General features: G+C 37.2%; 2 protein-coding genes across 2 annotated transcripts; both read left to right on the top strand.

Moving 5' to 3' along the window:
* Positions 1 to 1,218: 1,218 nt before the first annotated feature.
* Positions 1,219 to 8,756, top strand: LOC141605622 (transcription factor TGA2-like). The gene is made up of 9 exons (XM_074424482.1): positions 1,219 to 2,070; positions 4,409 to 4,560; positions 4,821 to 4,895; positions 4,984 to 5,043; positions 5,949 to 6,026; positions 6,148 to 6,199; positions 6,772 to 7,043; positions 7,814 to 8,062; positions 8,244 to 8,756. The coding sequence occupies exons 2-9, from the start codon at positions 4,495 to 4,497 to the stop codon at positions 8,388 to 8,390; spliced, it is 999 nt and encodes a 332-aa protein (XP_074280583.1). The 5' UTR covers positions 1,219 to 2,070; positions 4,409 to 4,494; the 3' UTR covers positions 8,391 to 8,756.
* Positions 8,757 to 9,714: 958 nt separating this feature from the next.
* On the top strand, positions 9,715 to 13,541 carry LOC141605621 (uncharacterized). Its single transcript, XM_074424480.1, has 3 exons — positions 9,715 to 9,854; positions 10,544 to 10,815; positions 13,339 to 13,541. Exon 2 carries the CDS (start codon positions 10,546 to 10,548, stop codon positions 10,810 to 10,812), a length of 267 nt encoding a protein of 88 aa, XP_074280581.1. The 5' UTR covers positions 9,715 to 9,854; positions 10,544 to 10,545; the 3' UTR covers positions 10,813 to 10,815; positions 13,339 to 13,541.
* The last annotated feature ends 6,511 nt before the right edge of the window (positions 13,542 to 20,052 follow it).

Raw genomic sequence — 20,052 nt, 5'->3', positions numbered from 1 at the left:
GGTTAGGTTCGCCGGTCATGTGGGCCTCCGGCGAGTGTGGGACGGCTGGGTTGGACATGGGTGGCCGGTGGGGTGGACGTTAGGGGTGGCCGGCGGTTTTGGTGGTGGTTTGGTTTTTTTTTTTCCTGTGTAGTACATCACGTTGTTTTTTTTGGTTTTTTTTTTTAATTTAAAAAATCAATGTACTAAGACGTACATCAATGCAGTCATACAAATAATTTTTTGACTTAACTTGCTAAGTGTAGGCTTTGTGAAATTTTGGATGAATTCATGAATCGATGTGTGGATATTAGAGAGAATAATGAGAGAGAGAGATTAGAGAGGGAAATGAGAGGGAGAATGAAAGGGGTATAATTGTCAATAGTGTACTGCGATGAGTAAAATGTGTACTGCGAAAATCAGGACCATTTACTAAATACAAAAATATATGTTAATTTTTACTTTTAATAATACTTTTATGTTACCACCCGTGCAATGTACGGGTTCTAAAACTAGTAGTTTTCCATTTATCTAGAATTTGGTTGATTGATTTTAAAATTGTTGATATGTTGGGAGATGAGACATTTAAGTTGCGGGTAATGGGGGTGGAACTTGGAAGACGTCTTGACTTGTTAGCTAGGTAGCACCAAAACGGACACGGATACGGACACTGACACGACACGGACACGCGACACGGCATCCCATGAAATTTAGGACACGGGACACGTCATTTAAATTTAATAAAATATATATTTTATAGTTATTTATGTGTGATTTTATTTTTGAAAAAATATTAAATATTAAATTTAATTAATTGAAGCGGTAAATTTGACGTTAATTATAACTCATTCTCATTTTCAAAACCAAAAATCAACTTATAATCAATCTATTTCGACATCTCATTACTAATCTAAAGAACATCATTTGCCCCCAATTCAACTTATTTCCCCAGCAAATTCAACCATATAACAATTCACGCCATTTACCTTAAATTCAAGTTGATTCCGTTTGAAGGTGTGTCCAAATACCATGGACACGGCTCAAAATAACATGGACACGTGTCGGACACGTGCCCAAATAAAAGATGAAAGTTAGACACAGCTTTACAAGTGTCCGACACGTTTTGACGTGTGTTCGACGAGTGTCGTGTCTGATACGGGTGTCCGACACGGGAAGGCCGATTAGGAGGAGTGTCCGTGCTACCTAGCTTGTTAGTTGTTATTGAGGTTGGAAGGATCCAAACGGCTGTGTCGTACTATACCCTCTTCTTTCTCTCTCTCTCTCTCTCTACTTAACCCAACTGGAACAGTACTGTACCCTGCCGGTGTTTTTTCCTTCAACTTTAGCTGCCTGTAATCACACTAAAGTCTCAGAATTCACTTACTTGTGTCTTCTGTTAAAATTTGCAGTAAAAATTAAATGTCCCAATCAAAGTCAAAGCAAACAAGTCTTTGAAATTCAAAGTCTGACGTCATTCAGCAACTCATTTTTGTTCCTCTTTCTTTCCTGTTTCTTCATCCTACATTCCTACTCCCCCTCCCCCCCTTTTTTTTAAGTTTCTGGGTTCATCCAAGATTTATGTTTTTATTGAATCAATCTCTGTTTTTCTAACTTATTACTCTTTTTTACTTTCTGGGTTGTTTCGTTTTACTAATTTACTTGGTTAAAGTTTGTGAATTTCAACACAAAAGTTGATTTTTGTTCATACCCAAAATAGTTTATAGTTATCCTCTTGTCAAAGTTTCAAACTTTACCTCTTTTTGTAGCTCATATTGAATCCTGAGTATTGTGTATTGTTACTGAATTAAAGTTGTAATTAAAAAAAGTTGAGATAATTGAGGGTTTTGAATTTTGATCTGGTATAGATATTTGTGTTAGGGTTTTTGTAAGGGTGTTGGTTGACTTCAAATCCTGGTGTTGTTTAGGGTTCACCAATTGGAGCAATTTGTAAATTGCAGTTTTAATAGGTACGAGTTATTATTCTCTGAGTTGGGTGAAAGGGGTTTTTGTCAAGGGTTGGATATAATGATGGTCTATATGCAACTTAAGAGGGAAGGCTGGAGAGGTAGCTGAAAAGGCGTTCGCTAAACGGTATGCTCAGATTTGATCTTCCATTGTAAATTCATTTCTGTTACCTTTCTATTAGTTTGTTGTTATGGTTGAAGCTTTCGTTATATATTATAATTGCTTTCATCCACTTGATTTGCCCAGCTGAATTGAACTTGGATTTGTAAGATATCTATATTCGTGGCACGGACCTGATAAAGGGGCTGTGGTGCTATTTTGTGTCATTTGTTCAATTTGTTTTTAGAGGAGAGGAAGAAGAATTCAGAAGTTAGATACGGCTTGTCTTTAACATTGTGTATTTGACTCTTCTGCTTCAAAAAGTTAGTTTTGATGTATTATGAAGAGATTGTGATCATATAAATGCTTGTAGAGTACCATATCATTTTGTAGTAGAACTTATAATATAATTATGAGGATGAGATTGTGATCATGACAATGGGGCAATTTGCTGTCTTCATGTGCTCATTTTATCCTGCTGAACCATAGTTCTAAATGATAATGCTGCTATATTCCTCCGTGCTAATGTGTTAATTTTGATATAATCGATGTAATCTCGGATAAACTCACTTTTTAAGAGAAAATCTGGTGATTTGAAGTTTTTGGAAACCACGAAGTATTTCCTTCTACATAAGGCACGGAGATCTTAAACATGCTTGATGATTTTATGCCTGACTATTGTTCAGTTTATTTCAGCCAAAGACAGTCCAGTGAATATCTTTGTCGATCTATATTAAGATGATATATATGTATTTTGCCGTTGTCAACCTTCTATTTCACCAATGGGTATGAAGTATTAGTACAAAACTTAATGCGTTGTAGTTAGTATACATGTCCAAGCTATGGTACGTTCCTGATTGATTGATTAGTTAGTATACATGTCCAAGGATTCTATTGCCTGTAATATGAGAATCCTATAGAATGATTGTAGATCGCGATCTGATTAGTTAACTAATGTAGACCATGAAATTAACGGGGATGCCATTCCATTTTGGGTGATGAACCATTTCAGTTATTTTTCTTCTTACAAAGGTCTCTTCTAAGGCAATTGTACACAAATATATTGTGAAACCGCATATTGTTTGGGATACGGATTTAAAATAATACTTGTGAATCCATCTTATGTAAGTATCTGTAAATTTTCTTACCATGCACAGGAGCTTGATGTGTTTCTATTGTTTACATAATACTCCGTAGCATTTACTGTTACTTTTGCTTTTTTGAATGAATTAACCCTGGAACGATGATTTGAGTGAAGAAAGCACCATCAGTTCCTAGAGGGATCTTGTAGATCTTAACAATGAGTAATTATCTTCCAGTCTTCCACAATCTCGTTTGCGATATAAATGTGTGTCTGAATTGATTTAAATTTTTTATGATTGACAAGGGCAACCACGTGGCGTCAGATGTTTCTCATTTTTTGGCTCATGTCTTGGCTTGCAGACTATGTCCTTTTTAGTGGTTTTACTAGAAACTACTAATACCTAGTCCATGATTTTTGGCATCTTTTGCATGAGATTCAATAGCACACTAATAAGAAGTATATGGAAGTCCAAGTTGAGTACAGATTTAGGGTCACAAACTGTAATGACTACTAATAACGCACTGAAAACGAGAGATTCCAAGTAGGAAGTTTATTGATGGACATCCCAAAAAGGAAACTAAGGGGCCGTTTGGTTCAACAAGATGGAATGGAATGGAATGGAGTTTGATAGTATGGGGGTTATGGGCCTATGGGGTTCTAAATCCATACTTGCTTAATTTTGTTTGGTTCACCATAAGTTCATAGAAGGGGGGAATGGAGTTTGAATTAAAGGGGGAGGGTGGGTATGGGATTCTAAGGGATTCAGGTGGAGTTAGAATCCATTAGGTATCTAACTCCATTCCAAATCACCCCAACTAAACACAAATCCATTCCAATGAAGCCAACCAAACACCCCTGACGTTTATTCATGGACACTATTGTGTGAGTTAATGTGTAAGTTCTATGTTGAGTCAAATTTCATTTGGGTTTGAGGTTGTAGATCGAAGTGTTATGGAATTCGTCGTACATATTTTAGTTTCTTTAATGTGCTGAGGTAAAGTGGATGATTTATGGCTGTCATTTGAGGTGTTTTTAACCCTACTTAATTCTTGGCCATCGTGGGATTGATGATCCTTGGATAAGTTCTACTAAAGAAGTGGCCTGAGAGAAAATCATGTAAAGTCGAGGGTTATCATCTAATTTTCCCGTTTTCTAGTAAAACATAATTAAACTTGTGTCGGCACTCATATGTGCATTTATGTGCTTCCATATGCTTGTAGGCGCTTTTGTACATTGCTTCAATATTTGTTTGACGATCCTTTCTCTTCAAATTTCCATCAGATTTAGTTGTGAATTTGAGCACCAGGACTGGTCGATTTTAGCTCTCGTGTTCTAGTGGTAGATTAGAGAATTAAGGAGATCCTGATATGGCAGATGGTAGTCCTAGAACTGATATTTCAACTGATGCAGACACAGATGAGAGAAACAAAAGGGTAATCTCCTTTTAGTTCATTTAGTATCTACTACGTTATATTCATTTCAAGTGTCCATGTTTAAGCTTATAGTCTTACACTCTGTTCACCAAATCCCGTTGAAATTTTTGCTAATTTTCTTATTGTGTGTTTTCGTTGATTCTTTGTACAGATTATACTTTTACTTGAATTAGAGAAATTTAGATAATACACCATTTGGAGTTAAAAACTTATTACTATAGTAAGATGTATTATAATGGATGCTAAATCCCTAATTGCAGTATGAAAGAGTTCAGTTGGTTGGCCCAGCTGCTTCTGACTCAAGTGACAGATCAAAGGATCCAAAAGATCAGAAGGTTCAAAGCTTGCTGTTGGGCTCTCTTTCTCATGTAAACTGCCTCGCGTGTTTAACTCCTGTAATATATTTATAATTCTATTTTGCAGACACTTCGTAGGCTTGCTCAAAACCGCGAGGCTGCAAGGAAAAGCCGGCTGAGGAAGAAAGTAAGAGATCTCTTTTATTATTTGAAAATGCTGCCATGCGTGTGTATTTTCTGATTTTTTTTTCATGCAACACAACAAAACACAGTGCCAAAAGAATTATAGTTGAGTTGGTCAACATGACCTATTATAATGGTAAAGTAGTGTTACAGGCCGCGGTTGCAGGTAGCCGGGTAGGTTACGGAGTCAGGTATTGGTATGTCGTAGATGTAATCTAACTTGTCTTTGTAAGTTTCTGAGTGTTAATTAAATGCGCTAAATGTCTATTCTGACAATCTAAGATTTGAGTTGATATTCATAGTATATCTTCTCTCTCTATTAACCTCTTTCTTCACAGATGTGCACCATTTGCAAATGCACATGTTTTCTACTATTTTTTACCCTAGAAGTATTGGTTATTATACGTTCAGTTCTGGACAAATTGCATATCATTTAAGTAACAGCGCTATTGCAAAGTATCGGTTGACGCGGCCAAACGATCAGCTGTTTTCTTCGGCGTGATATAATGGGAAATAGCATATTGACGTCCTGATATTCCATAACGTACTGGGAGTTTCATAATTAGAGGGAAGCATTTTTATGCATAAAGATAATGGAACATTGAAAGCAAGTGAAAAAAAGGAAATAAAGAGATAAGAAAAGAAAACAAACACAGAGAAGGAGAAAATAGACAGAGAAAATGGTTTCAGAAGAAAGGGTTAAATGATGGGTATTTAAAATAACAGGTGATTTCTTCTTCGTTACGTATTTAAAATAGACAGAGAAAGGGTTGTTGTTGTTGTTGTTGTCGGATTGATATCAAATTCAAGAAACAGTTTTTGCACTCTTTTACTTGTTTGATCTCCTCTCTGCTCTATATATCTATGTTCCTTTCTCACCCCCTGACCATTATACATTGGTGAACATAGGCTTATGTACAACAGCTGGAAAGTAGCAGATTGAAGCTTACCCAACTAGAGCAGGAGCTCCAGCGAGCACGTCAACAGGTTAGTTTGATGGCCTGGTTGTGCCTTGCTCTTCAAACCAGTTATTGACATCTTTTCCTAATTAACATGGAAAGCATTCCCCTTTCTCAGTTTTATTTGGTGGTTGATGTATTTTTCTTAGGGAATTTTCATTTCAAGTTCTGGGGATCAGGCCCATTCGACCGGTGGAAATGGTAAGCATAGTTTTGTCATCTCACTGGAGCATATTCATCTGTAGGCAGATTTTGTCATTCATTTACCATGTATATTGGGTTTTAAGTTGTGCTCGTAATCTTTGGTTCAAATATATATGCTCGTATATTGGAAGCCTTTCTATAACAGATGATTATTCTAATAGATACATTTGCACTTCAGTAGTTCAGTTACTTCAAGTTAATCTGTTGCATATTATATTTCTTGTTGATGAAGTCTTTAAAGAAAATCAGGCTGAGGAGAAGTGTCTTTCAATCGGCAAGATTTGAAATCATTGCTGATCGACTTTTGACCATCATATTTATTGCACTGTAATGTCCAGTACTACCTGGTAAGGAGGAGTTATCTATTTTTAAGTAATTTGTTTCTATTGTGTAAAGGTGGTTTCATTGCCCGTGAATGCTGAATGCATGGCGTTTTGCTTTTTTACTTGCTGTCTTTGAGATCTTGTTAACTGCTAATGTATAAGCCACAAAAGGAAACTCGTCCAAAGAAATACAGTAAAAAAACCTACGTCAGAATGGATGAAAGTTGCCATTTCAACTATCTGCAGGGGCAATGGCATTTGATGTAGAATACTCTCGTTGGCTGGAAGAACAAAATCGGCAAATCAATGAACTACGAGCAGCAGTTAATGCTCATGCTGGTGATAGTGAACTTCGTGTCATTGTTGATGGAGTGTTGGCACATTATGAAGATATATTCAGGCTTAAAGCCAATGCTGCCAAGAACGACGTGTTCCATCTTTTATCTGGCATGTGGAAAACACCTGCTGAGAGGTGTTTCTTATGGTTGGGTGGCTTCCGTTCATCTGAGCTTCTCAAGGTGAGTAGTTTTCCAGATCGCTGAATCCATGTTTCTAATATAAGAGTCCAAAGCTCTACATCCATCATTGTGTGACAGCCGTTTATATAAGAAAGCTGGATACAGCTTCATTTGTTAGCTAACTATAAATGGACATGTCGCACACTTTTAAATCGTGAGATTGTCTTTTAAGAAACAAATTGTGGAACTAGAGTTCAATTTTGCGTACATTATCTGGGTAGGTAATCAATCCATCATTGCATGACAACCATCAAATCCGAACTATCCCGTTATTTGTGTATTAATAGTGCGAAAAGAATGTTTCCGTTTCCAATGGACCCGAAGACTAACTATATATTTGGTTCATGATTGAATAAAGTAAAATTGCTCGTTAAAGTGGTTGCTCTCCATTTTACAATAAAGTATCAGTCATTCAATGCATTTGTGACTCAACTTTGTTCTGGCAAATCCACAAACAGCCCCTTTTATGTTTAAACAATACATTGGCAAGGCTGCATACATCGGACTCTCCGTAGCCCATCATTTGTAGGTGTTATTGATACTCTCGGGTAATGTTGTTGCTGTTTTAGTGTGAAAAGAAGCCTCGGCTCATGCTCTGTAATGTCATTGTGTAGGTTCATGACGCTGATCTATAATCTGAAAATACTTGTGCTAATTGGAGACGTAGACTGTTCAAGTTCTCATTTATTGCAGCTATATATAGTGTTCCATAATTATAAAATTAGTTTGATATTACCTTCTTGCTTTTAAAATAAAGCTGTATTGTGCAGCTTCTTTCACACCACCTGGAGCCACTCACAGAACAACAGTTATCAGCTATTCAGAACCTGCAGCAATCGTCACAGCAGGCTGAAGATGCTCTGTCGCAGGGAATGGAGGCACTTCAGCAGTCACTGGCTGAGACGTTGTCGAGTGGCTCGCTTGGTTCTTCGGGTTCGTCTGGAAATGTTGCCAGTTACATGGGCCAAATGGCAATGGCTATGGGCAAACTTGGTACTCTTGAAGGATTTATTCGCCAGGTAATTTCCTTTTATTGTCGTGATGTTCCTCTCGACCAAAATTAGCATTATTCGATCCTTTAAATGAGCAATAGATCTTTGGCTCCATCAACACTAATGCTATGCTATAAAACTTGTACGTCCATCTTCTTTTGTTTCAAATTCACCCTCATACTTGTACAAATGATATTTCTCCCAACAGGCTGATAATCTACGGCAGCAAACGCTACAACAAATGCACCGAATATTGACAACAAAGCAGTCAGCTCGAGCCCTTCTTGCTATTCATGATTATTTCTCGAGGCTTCGTGCTTTGAGTTCCTTATGGCTAGCTCGACCAAGAGAATAAGCGCTCTTAAAGAATATAACGTCCAGGTTGGAACCTCGTTTCTCTGGTTTTTGCTGTGTATTATGATTTATGATCATGTAGTGTGTGTTGGCATTAAATTAAGGTAACTGACAAAAGAGCTTGTGCAAGGTTCTTCCTGCTGTTACGATAAGTTACGTGGCGGAATAATGGATTGGCTTTGTAATTGTTGTGTTATGTAGTGATAGTTAGAAAGGTTACTATTTATGTGGAAGTACAGGGAATACTTGATGGTGGTTCACACCTTGTAATTTGATTAAATATACCATGTAATCCTCTGTAATACCTCAGCTCAATGAACATAGTTCAGCACTTTCTATCCATGTTTTATTTTCAAGTCGTCTATAAGGCTACTGCGCGAAACAAATTTACTCCTGTACGTTCCAATGCTCATCAAAGCTTATGCTATCTGTGAATACAAAATGTAAGGAACAAATCAATAAGTTTTCGAAATGGATGGGTATTAACAATGCACTAGACCACTAGTTTAACAAAGGGTGACACGGTTTGATAATGAGATTGGGGTTAGCTTTTAGGTAAGGGTGGGCGACGTATGCCTTCTAAGTTCTAACCATAAGATATATGGTCGGTGAAAGTTTATTTGTTCAAAATTTTGGCACAAACAAAGTTCCTAGTTAAAGTTCAACATGCTATCATTTGTTAAATTATTTTTCTCGGAAACATAATTAATTATCTTTCTTAAAAAAAAAACGAATTGTTGTTATAGAACTCGTAAACACGAGCTATGGTAGTTATCTAGCGAATAAGAGAGGCACCACGGGTAAAATGACAAACCTTGAGCGTGCTACCATACCTAGACTTGGGAAAATCAATTCGACCCGAGTGAGTGGGGCTAAATAATCCCCATACTCGATCCACACCCGAATTCAACACAATCCCTGAATTAACTTGACATGTTCGATCCAACCCAAATATTTTATCGCATACGGATAATAACCTTAAATTACTTGATATATAAGTCTCTCTTAAGATGGATAATTAAAACGAGTCGAATAGCATATCAATATATCATTTGCAATAGTAAACAAAGCTTTTTCTAATATTTACCCACTTTGTTTTTGCACAAATTCTCATTATAAACGACACTATCCGTCTATAGCTATAAACGGATAGTGACCCTCTCACAAAATAAAGTGGGAGGACAAGTGGAGGTATCCATTTCCCACACACCCGCACTACCTACAAAATTAAAGTGGAACGGCAAGTGAGACGGATATTAGTCATCTATAATGAGACAGTCTCTTGTTTTTTATCTTATCTGTTAACCCATTTGAAGTTTAGGGCGGACGCTCTTAATTGTCCTCAGAATAAGTTTCGAGAACACAAAAAAAAGAGGGCGTATAAATATTTATCGCCATTGTTAGGTAAGTTCATCTTTGACATTTGAGTGCGCGTGATCTCAGTTGTGAGGATAAATTTGATCTGGTAATTCACTCTTCTACATTTCCATATTTCTGCTCTTCATTTCTTCATTTATTTCCGATTTTAATTGTTTTCTATTATCATACTATTATTAAATCTAGGGTTTTGAATTCGCTGTACCCTCATTCTCCCCCGAAATCTTCATCCTTTTACATACTTACTAGCTATTCAATTTTCCATTCGATGTTATGATTGGATCTTCCTTTTTTTGTTGTAAATTTTGTGCTAATGTATCCGTATTAATTCCGCAAAATATTTGTAATTGCTGAATCTTATTATGTCGCCTATGAAAATGGGATGAATCATTGTGTTAAAACACGGATTCGCCACGGAGAAATTTTGTTTTTTGGGAATAAAACTTGATGAATTGCTGCTATTGTATGGACATGGAGAAATGTTTAGGGTTTGAGCTAGTCTCGCCTTGCTTCCCCGGGAAATCTTAGTTCTTCGACGTACTAATTGTTTCTCGAGTGTACAGTTGCTGGTATGATTAGATCCTTCAATTTATTAACTACTAAATTCTTGAAATTGGGTAAGAATTAGACTTGACGAATATTGATTTGATGCCAATGAAAGCTGAATGGAGATAGATGCTCTGAATTATGATTATCTTTGATGAAGATGTGGAGGAAATTATGCTTGGAACATGGTTGTACTGAAAGGAAATTGAAGTGCGTATATTGATGTTTCAGAAATGGGGTTTATCATGGAATTTGCTGAGAATTTGATTTTGAGGTTGATGGAGGACCCGAAAGAAAGAGATAGAAGATTCAGGGAGCACTTGTACGCGCTTCAAGACAGCTGCAAGAAAACCAAGGAAATGTGGAGCTTGCCGTTGAGGCCGTATGGTTTTTGGACCTTTGAGCGCCACAACTCTCAGCTTGCTTGGGATGCTCAGATTAGCAATGTATCTGGTCGGAGGGACCCCTACGATGAGATGCTTGAGGACACCACTAAGTGAAAGGTTTTTCCTTCTATGCTTTTTTCTCTTTTATTAGTAGTTGACCACTTGACCATCCTTTTGATTTCAATATGGTGTTGATGTTTTGTGTCTTCATTTGTATTTGACTTTTTGACGATTTGATAGAGCCTAAAATACAAATTTTTGTCGGGGAATTGCAAATATGCTTGTTATTATGATTTTGTTGAGATCATTCTTTACAGCTCCATTCTCTGTGTCTTTCAACGTGTGCTTGTGGCTTTCTGATGCATGTTATAAAACTTTCACCTTTTTCAGTTACGTTAATGTTGCTTTGCTTGGTCATGGCTCCTATAGGAGTGTGGAGATCCTCTCCAGTCCTTAAGAACCGGAGGTCCAGTTCATATCAGTGGCTAAGATTTTCTTAGCAAATATAATCAATGGTTTTAAATTTAACGATTAATTAAAAAAAAAAACAAAAAGGTTATTTAACAAAAATAATCCAAACTATAGGTCACCTTCTTAAAAAAAAAATCCGAACATTAGTTTAACTCGCAATAAACCATACTATTAACTGTCTCTTCTCGTATTATACTCGGGTCAGTTTTAACCTGATCAGGTTAAAAAGCAAGTAGGCTGTAGGCCCCTAACTACCAGTAAATCACCCTCCCAACCACCACCACTTCGTCTTCTTCATTCATCAACCATTACCAAACCTACTGCTCAATTACACCATTCTCAACCACTACTCACCACCATAGCCACCCACAACTCAACGCCATCTTTCGCTCATAAAACCAAAACACCACCCTTCACGTAGCCAACACGGCAACACCACCATCAAGTACACCTCGCCTTCTCTTCTTCCCTGTCTTGTGTGTAAATAAAGCTACGGAAGCCTCTTAACCTCTTTCTGGAAATTTGTTGGAACCAAGCTAGGGTAAATCATCTCCTCATAGAAAATTTGGTGGAATGGTTCACACTTAGTTTTTATTTTTGATTGATTCAAAGAGGAATGTTTAAAATGAGAAAGTACCTCAATCTTTTATAGAATTTGTGTTGGGAGTTAAAGTTCTCTCCAATTCCGTTCAAAAATGTTCCTCTCAAATTCTAATCTCCCACTAATTATTTCAATCACTGTCTCTTTAAAGTCAGCAATTTGGTTTAAAAAGTGAATTAATTTCCTGAATCAACCCTCCACTTTCCTTATGATCAACAAGTGAATTCATTTCTTCCTTGCTCGCTTCTAGTAGTCTCCATACACCACCATCCGCCACCCACAACTTGGCCCGACCTCTTCAGCCTCGCCTTCGTGCCGTCGACCACCGCGACTCCAACTTGTGCATCCCAAATCAAATTTGGGGGTAAATGTTAATTTGGGGTAGTGAGGTTCTGAAGTGGCATTGTTATGAACGTCCTGTCTAAGGCTTAGGTGATTCTTGAGTTGGGTTTAGGTGGGTTATGGGCGTATGGTGGCGGTTGTGGTGGTGGTAACTGGTAATGTGTAACGATAAGCGAAGGTGGTTCATGGGTGAGTTGTAAGGGGAAGTGACCTGCTAAACAGGTAGACGGTTAATGAGTCTGACATGAGAAAGGGGTTAACAGTATGATTTATTGTGAGTTAATTTAAAGTTCGGAGTATTTTGAGTAGGTGGCCGATAGTTTGGATTATTCTTATTAAATAACACTAGAAAAAATTGTCAAACACCTCAACAATCCTCCAACAAATAATGCTCAGATCTTACCACACTAATGGCCACCGTGGCTACCATCCTAATCTTCATACGCACCCAAAGTGACCCCTAGTCTTACGACCCAACCCGCAGCCATGTCCGACTATCGAGAATTTTGGCAACAAAGATGAATTAGCCGGTGAAAATACGTTGAAAATGAATCATAAGTGCACCAATTATTGATCTTGTTTTGAAGGATATGGTGCACAAAAGGTGAGATGTAAAGCCGGAGCAAGTGGAAATACGAGGGTGGAGCTTGAATATAGCTTGATTCTGTGTCTTTCTATGTGCGCTTGTTGCTTTCTGATACATGTTAGAAAACACTCACCTTTTTCAGTTACTTTGCCGTTGCTTTGCTTGGTCTGGCTACTATTGGGTGGCATTATATGAATTATTTAAATTTCTCTAATTAAGTGTCCTGCTTCTGATCTAGAGGTGGTTGTTCAGATAGAGTTTGTAGTACGTTGCAAGTTGCTGAAACTAGCCTTTTAAGTGTCTCATACTTTTATTACAATGTCATAGTGTTGTACACGCTTTTTGTGGTTTGCAACTTGCATGGTTAACAATGAGAATTTGTGAAAAAACAATCGTTTGAAGTACACATTTTGCAATTGTATAGCATGTGGAAGAGTGTTCTATGTTCGGTTGATGATTGATTGTTTATTGTTGATTTTCGCTCTACTACTGCGAAGTATTGGGAGGGGATAAAAGAAGAATGAAAACCTATGCTTGCTATCAACTCTTTTTAGACGCAGGAAGTCCTAGTGTTGTAGTTCATGTTCTTCTCTTTGGGTCTAATTATGCCCAGGATTTATCTTGAATTTGTTGATTGCAGTGAAAGGAATGAACACCGGAAAAATCCAACAATTCAACTGGAAGTTGGTGTATTTTGTATGTTCTGATTTCTGTTTAACAAGTTGAATGGAACTTGTGTTGTATTAATTGGCAACTCTTCTTTCGTTTCTAAAGACAATGTTCAATAAAGTTTCCTGTTCAAAACTTTTATTGAGTGTCCGAATAATAGTGATGCAATGCTTCTGAACTACGGTTGTTTGTGTGTTAAAAGATCCACAAGGATTCAAGATAAAAACACTCAATTCCATTGTAAAAGTTTCTTTATTTCAAATATTGGCATCGGAGAACTTATCGACTTTTTTTTTTCTTCAAAATATTGTTGTTTGCGGTTGAGCTTAAAACTTATTGTCCACATAGATTTTTGGTTGAATTTCAACTTTTAGTCTACGTAGGATTTTTGAAAATGCCAACATGAAACACGAAATAGACACAACAGTCAATGACATATTTCCTAGCTTATCACACCATTACCAATGTGTCTAAAGACCCGCTATTCGACTATTTGTAGTGGCGTGTCAGCGTGTGAGCGTGTCTTGGTTACTCCATACTATTTTTTTTTTGACAACAATAAAGCGATTCATTCATATAATATATTGTACGTTACAAGAGTGCCGAGTTACGAAAAGTACATCTTGAGTAAATAGTTGCCAAGTTGTGAGCAATTCTAACCTCGTAGATGTTACAAAAGCAAAAACAACACTTATTAAACTTATGGCTATACTCCTTAATTTTGTCTATTGTATTGCAAATATGTACCGGAACATTAGCTTTCTGATTAAGGACTTCAACAAGTTGCTGGGAAGGTATGAGAAAGATAGCTTCCGAATGGTTGTGTTCTAATGCCCATTGCACAGCCATGAGCAATGATGCTGATAGCGCATGAATTAGTGTAGACGACTTTGTCGTTCTTCCATATATTTCTTGAGTGTCCTCGGAAAACCAAGCATTTCCTGAAATTCCATAATGTTTACCTTGAATTGCTACAACTTTTATTCGGTGAGCATCATTATTGGTGCGTTGTACTCGAGTTCCGCTATGTGGTAGTTGCTTATTGATCCTTGTGTCGTCAAATAAGAGTTGTTGCTGATGTGCAAGCTCCTTACTTCGATTTAGTATTTGGTGCGGAGTAACATTCTTCTTTCGGAACTCAATATCATTTCTAGTTAGCCAAATGGCCCATAATATGGAACAAAACACGGTTGTACTGTACCCAGAACCCTGACGATCATTCTTCAAAAGATAAGAAATAAAATCTGACGTCCATTTTGGTAGAGCTATATGGTTCATAGACGCACATATTCCTAGATCACCACTTTTCCATATGTGTTGACTCATTTCACACTGCCTAAATAGATGATCCGCCGTTTCGTTGACCCTTCTGCATAAAATACAATGTGGCGGCACTTGCAATCCTTTCTTTAATAAGGGGTCCTTTGTTGGTAGAGCATTGTGGAACAATTTCCACATAAATAGCTTGCAACAAGCATGTAGCTTTAGCTTCCATAAATTGCGCCAAAAACTCATAGGGACATTTGTATTTATGTTCACGTGTTTTGTCATGAGAGCCTTGTAAGCTGAGCTGACTGTATATTGTCCATCGCTAGTATATTTCCAATAAATGAAATCATCCGTGTTGACATTTGGCGGCTCCATTTTGATGATGCACTCAAGTGATGAAGCTTGAAAATATTCTCCGAGTGTTCTCATATTCCAGTTGCCATCATAGTCAACAATCGCATGTATTGGTACCGATGCTTCTGGAGAAACCTGATTGGAGAGTATTGGTTTGGCTCCGTTAATCCATGGGTCCAACAATAAATTGATCTTTGAGCCATTTCCAATCTTTCACGCAAATCCGTCCAGCAACTCATGTGCAGCTTTCAGTATATTATTTCAGCCCCATGAAGGTCTGTAATGGTTGCTTTTTAGAGGCGGTGCAACATCACAATCTTTGGAATACTTCAATTGAACATCTTAGAGAGAAGTAATTGTGGATTATTCATTACCCTATGATAATTCTTAGCCAAAAGAGCTTGATTCATCACTTGTATACTCCTTAGTTGTAGGCCGCCAGACTGTTTTGGCTGATGCAAAATATTGTTTGGGAGCCAGTGTAAACTTCTCTTTTTACCTGAAGATGACCACCAGAATGCGATGATAGCTGCTTCTATCTTTGAAGTGATTCCTTGTGGTAATTTGTATACCGACATCACATGATTAAGAGATGCAATGAGCACAACATTGATCAATATAAGTTTCGCCGACTTTGAGAGATTCAAAGTATTCCATGAGGTTAGTTTATTTATCACCCTGTCCAAAAGATAGCCGAAAGGAGTTACTTTGTTGCGTCCAATGTCTGTTGGTACTCCCAAGTATAATCCAAAGTTGTCTTTGGATTGCATTTGCAGTGACCGCTGAGGTACTGTCTGAAATCTGGAGGAGCATTAGGGCTGTACTTGAGATAAGATTTAGTGTAGTTAACCATCTGCCCCAAAACTTTTTCAAACTCCGTAATGATCTGTTTTATGACGTTGCAGCTTGAGGGTGTAGCTTTGAAACAAAGTAAACAATCATCTGCATACATCAAATGTGTGATCGGAACGTTATATCGTGGCAACTTTATACCTTGGATTTCTTTGTTGAGTTGCGCCTTATCAAGCATGAGAGATAAACAGTTAATGCAAACAATAAATAAATAGGGAGAGATTGGATCTCCTTGACGGATTCCACATTTAGGTTTAAAACTGTCTGTCGGTTCGCCATTGATAAGAATACGATACGAAACGGTGGTGACCGTTTCCATAATGAGTTGTTGCCATTTTCTGGAGAAACCATGCCTCTGAAGAAGATAAAGAAGAAATGACCATAAAACTCTGTCAAAGGCCTTATTCATATCCAGCTTCATTGCCAAATAACAGTTTGTGCCACTTGATTGCTGATTGATATATGTCATGATTTCATGAGCAATCAAACAATTGTCATAAATGATTCTTCCTTTGACAAAAGCATTTTGAGATTCGGGAATGATCTCAGGCAAAATGTTCCGGAGCCTCTTGGCTAAACATTTGGATGCAATTTTGTATAAAACATTGCATAAGCTAATGGGTCTAAGATGTGAGACTATTTCAGGGGTTGTGATTTTTGGAATTAAGGTGATGAGTGTTTGATTCCACTCTTTTAAAAGATGCCCTGAATTCAAAAATTTAGTACTGCAGTAGAGACATGTTTTTCTACTGTCTGCCAGAAATACAAAATACTTGAAGAAGGTTGAGGTGTATCCATCTAATCCAGGAGATTTATCATCACCAATCGAAAAAAGCGCATCCCTAACCTCTTCTGCTGTGAAAGGGCAATCTAACTACTGGCTTTGCTCAACTGTGAGAGGTTTTATTGGCAAAGAATCTAAAGCAGTAAAAGTTTGTTGTGCTGGTTCTGCCAAGTTTGTTCCCACTTTGTAGAGAGAATGAAAATGTTGAGTTATAAGATCTCTAACCTGAGTTTCATTATAGCACCAATTACCCTCGTTATCTTTCAATGCACCAATACTATTTCGCTTTTTTATGGTTCTTGCTCTCTGGAACAAATACTTGGTAGGAGCATGACCTTCTTGTGCGTATCGATTTTTGCCCTCTGAAGCCGGAAATCATGCTTAATTTTGGCCTCCCATGTGAGATAATTCTTCTGCTGTTTATAGCTTGTTGCTTCCTGCAAATTTGTGATGTTCACAACGGAGTTCATGAGGTTATTGCTGATATCCCTCCAGTTTATTCCATAAAAATTCTTGTGCTGGAGTACCCAATTCATAATTTTTTATCTAATGTCAGCCATTTTCCTCGAAAGTGAATACATTTGAGATCCACCAAACGGTAATTGTCAGTTCACATTAACCAAGTCCACAATATATTTTTGCTTCAAACACCAATTATCTAATCTATACGGGGTCCTTTTCCTTCGTTTGACTGGACTGGTCTCTAACATAATAACTGCATGATCTGAAACAGTAATTGGATAATGCCATAAACAAGCTTCAGGATATAGATGATTCCATGAATTAGAAGCATAAGCTCTGTCAAACCTTTCAAGAATTAGCTCATCCCCTTCCCTATTATTTGTCCATGTAAATTGAGGACCTTGGTAGGGTAACTCTTGTAATTGTGACATTATTCTCCACGATATAAAATCCCGCCAGCCTTGTATTTCTGTAGATCCACCTAGCTTCTCCAGAGAATATTGAACTTGATTAAAGTCACCTATATAAGAAGTACAGAATATTCATGCGCATACGGTAATAGAGCATTCCTAACTCTCCGTCTATCCGAAACAGAAGCCGCCCCATATAGGAAGATAATATACATTTCAAAAGTCTTCGTAGTTACAAGTTTACAAAAAATAAAGTGTGGGTCAATAGATATGGGAAGAAGATTGACCTCTGCATTCCATAGGAGTACCAATCCTCCACTAAGTCCTTGGGAATCGATTACACAGAAATTATTGAACTTGAGACAACGGGTCTTATTTAGTGCGGCTGTAACTGTGGTTTTGGTTTCTTGTAGAAATAATATTCTAGGATGATGTGAGTGGACTAACCATGATAAATACGGAATTGTCAAGGAGTCTACTCCTCCTAGTCCTTGACAATTCCAACTCAAAAGTTTCATTGCTTCCGTGGTGGCCGTTTGTTGGGTCGCCACCTCACCTAGATTGAGAATTCCGTTAGTGTAACACAAATGAGTTTGCTCATCCACCAGCTTCATAGCTTTATGATGTCGGAATACAGATTCCTTTTCCCAAGATACCGAAATGTTTTCTATCTTCCTTTTAAGATTAGAGCCAACTAACAGAGTCCTACTGAGCTCTGATTGCTTCGTCTTACATGTAGGAGAAAGTGATGAATTGATAATAGGATCAAAGGCACTACGTTTTAAAAGGTCACATGAGAGAATCAAAGTTGAGAGATTTCTTTTCTTCAAAGAACTAAATCTGTTCATGTTGCATTCAGAAGATGTAAAAGACAAGCGATTTGCTTTGTTTATAATTGGTCTAGCTTTCAGTCTCCGATTACATTTTCCCACAACTAATTTATGATCATCAACAAGGTGAACCTTCCTCTTTTTACTTTCCTCCTTGGTAGTATAATATGGGTCTATACTATCATTTGTGTTGGAGTTATGCCTCACATTTATCATTTCAATAAATTGAAATGTGTGAGTTTATGAGAAACATACAATAACTTATGGTGGAGTAGTAATGTGTGTTCATGAAACATATGGTGAATGAATACAAAGTTCAATAAACTGATGATGGAGTAAAGAGAATGCATGGAACCTGATGGAAATGCAATGCTAACGCACTTCAACATTTACTCCCAAGTCACTATAAATACATGCATAATCCTCAGCAAAAATCACACAACAAAACTACAACACAATACTTCTCATTATTATCATATCATATATTATATTATATAAAGCAACAACCGGTAGCCCCTTTGATCGCCACGTGTCACAACACATTGGAATGCCACGTGTCATCCACTATTTAAATTTGTCAATACATGTATATTTATGTATTTATAGCATTTATACATATAATCTCTAACGTTAGCAATTTAGGAAGTATATAAGTATTAATATTCTACTCCATAATTAATAGCCGACCATCAAGGCAAGAAGAATATTGAGATCTTTCCTAATGAAACAATTGTGTATCAATCTTGGAATATTAACCTGGCCTTACTAATAAAATAAATTATGGTAAAAATCAAGTTATTCAAGATTATTCTGATATTTTCTTCAAAAAAAAAAAAGATTATTCTGATAAAATCTCGCCCAAATTATACATACTTAAAATGAAGCTATTCAAGATAAATATACCTCATATGTACCAAAAAAAGAGAGATAAATATACCTCATCTTATTTTGATCCCGTGTAATTTCGACGGTTTTGATCCATTGTTACGGTCGTTATGTACCAAAAATAAATACCTAAATATAACTAACAGAAGCTAGCGATAAGTAGGGTCGATCTCCACAGGGAGGCGGTTTACTATCTACTTGTCTATTCTATCTGTCTAATGTCACAATTGGGGGTTTGAAATGTTTTGACTAGACTAAGGAGATTAAAGGCAAGAAAGATAAAGGCAAGAGAAATCAACAATAAGAGAAGGGAACTAGGATTTCGGGTCATCAATGAACGTCAGTTAATTGCGGTTAAGGTCACAAATCAGTCGATGTGTCGGTCTAAGGGGCAATGAATATCTCCTTTCGGTCTCAATTCACCCTAAAATGCTATTAGCTTAACTTTCGCCCTCACTAAAGCATCTTATTGTTCACTATGGGTCTCACCTATTCCAACCTTTCGGTCCAGGTCAAGGGTTACCAATATTAAAAGGCTAATTGCTTCGAATCAACTAGCAAGATACAGTTAAGGGCAGTTTAACAACAAAGACAACAACAGCAACGACAGATCTAATAGCCTAATTAGCAATTAACATTCATTCATTGACTACCCTAATCCTAGCAAGAGAATTAGCTAGACATAAACGAAAGAGCAAGAATAAGGGAAGGGGGAATAATAAACATTAGATTAAAATAAGGAGAAAAGGGAGAGAAGAGAGTTACAGTAGAAATAGATCCGGAAATTAGGAATGAACAAAGTAACAGGGAAAAGTATATTGGAATTATAAGAGATCCCG

Source organism: Silene latifolia, chromosome 10 (genome assembly GCF_048544455.1).
Source record: "Silene latifolia isolate original U9 population chromosome 10, ASM4854445v1, whole genome shotgun sequence".
Taxonomy (NCBI): domain Eukaryota; kingdom Viridiplantae; phylum Streptophyta; class Magnoliopsida; order Caryophyllales; family Caryophyllaceae; genus Silene; species Silene latifolia.
This window is presented reverse-complemented; position numbering and strand designations above follow the sequence as displayed.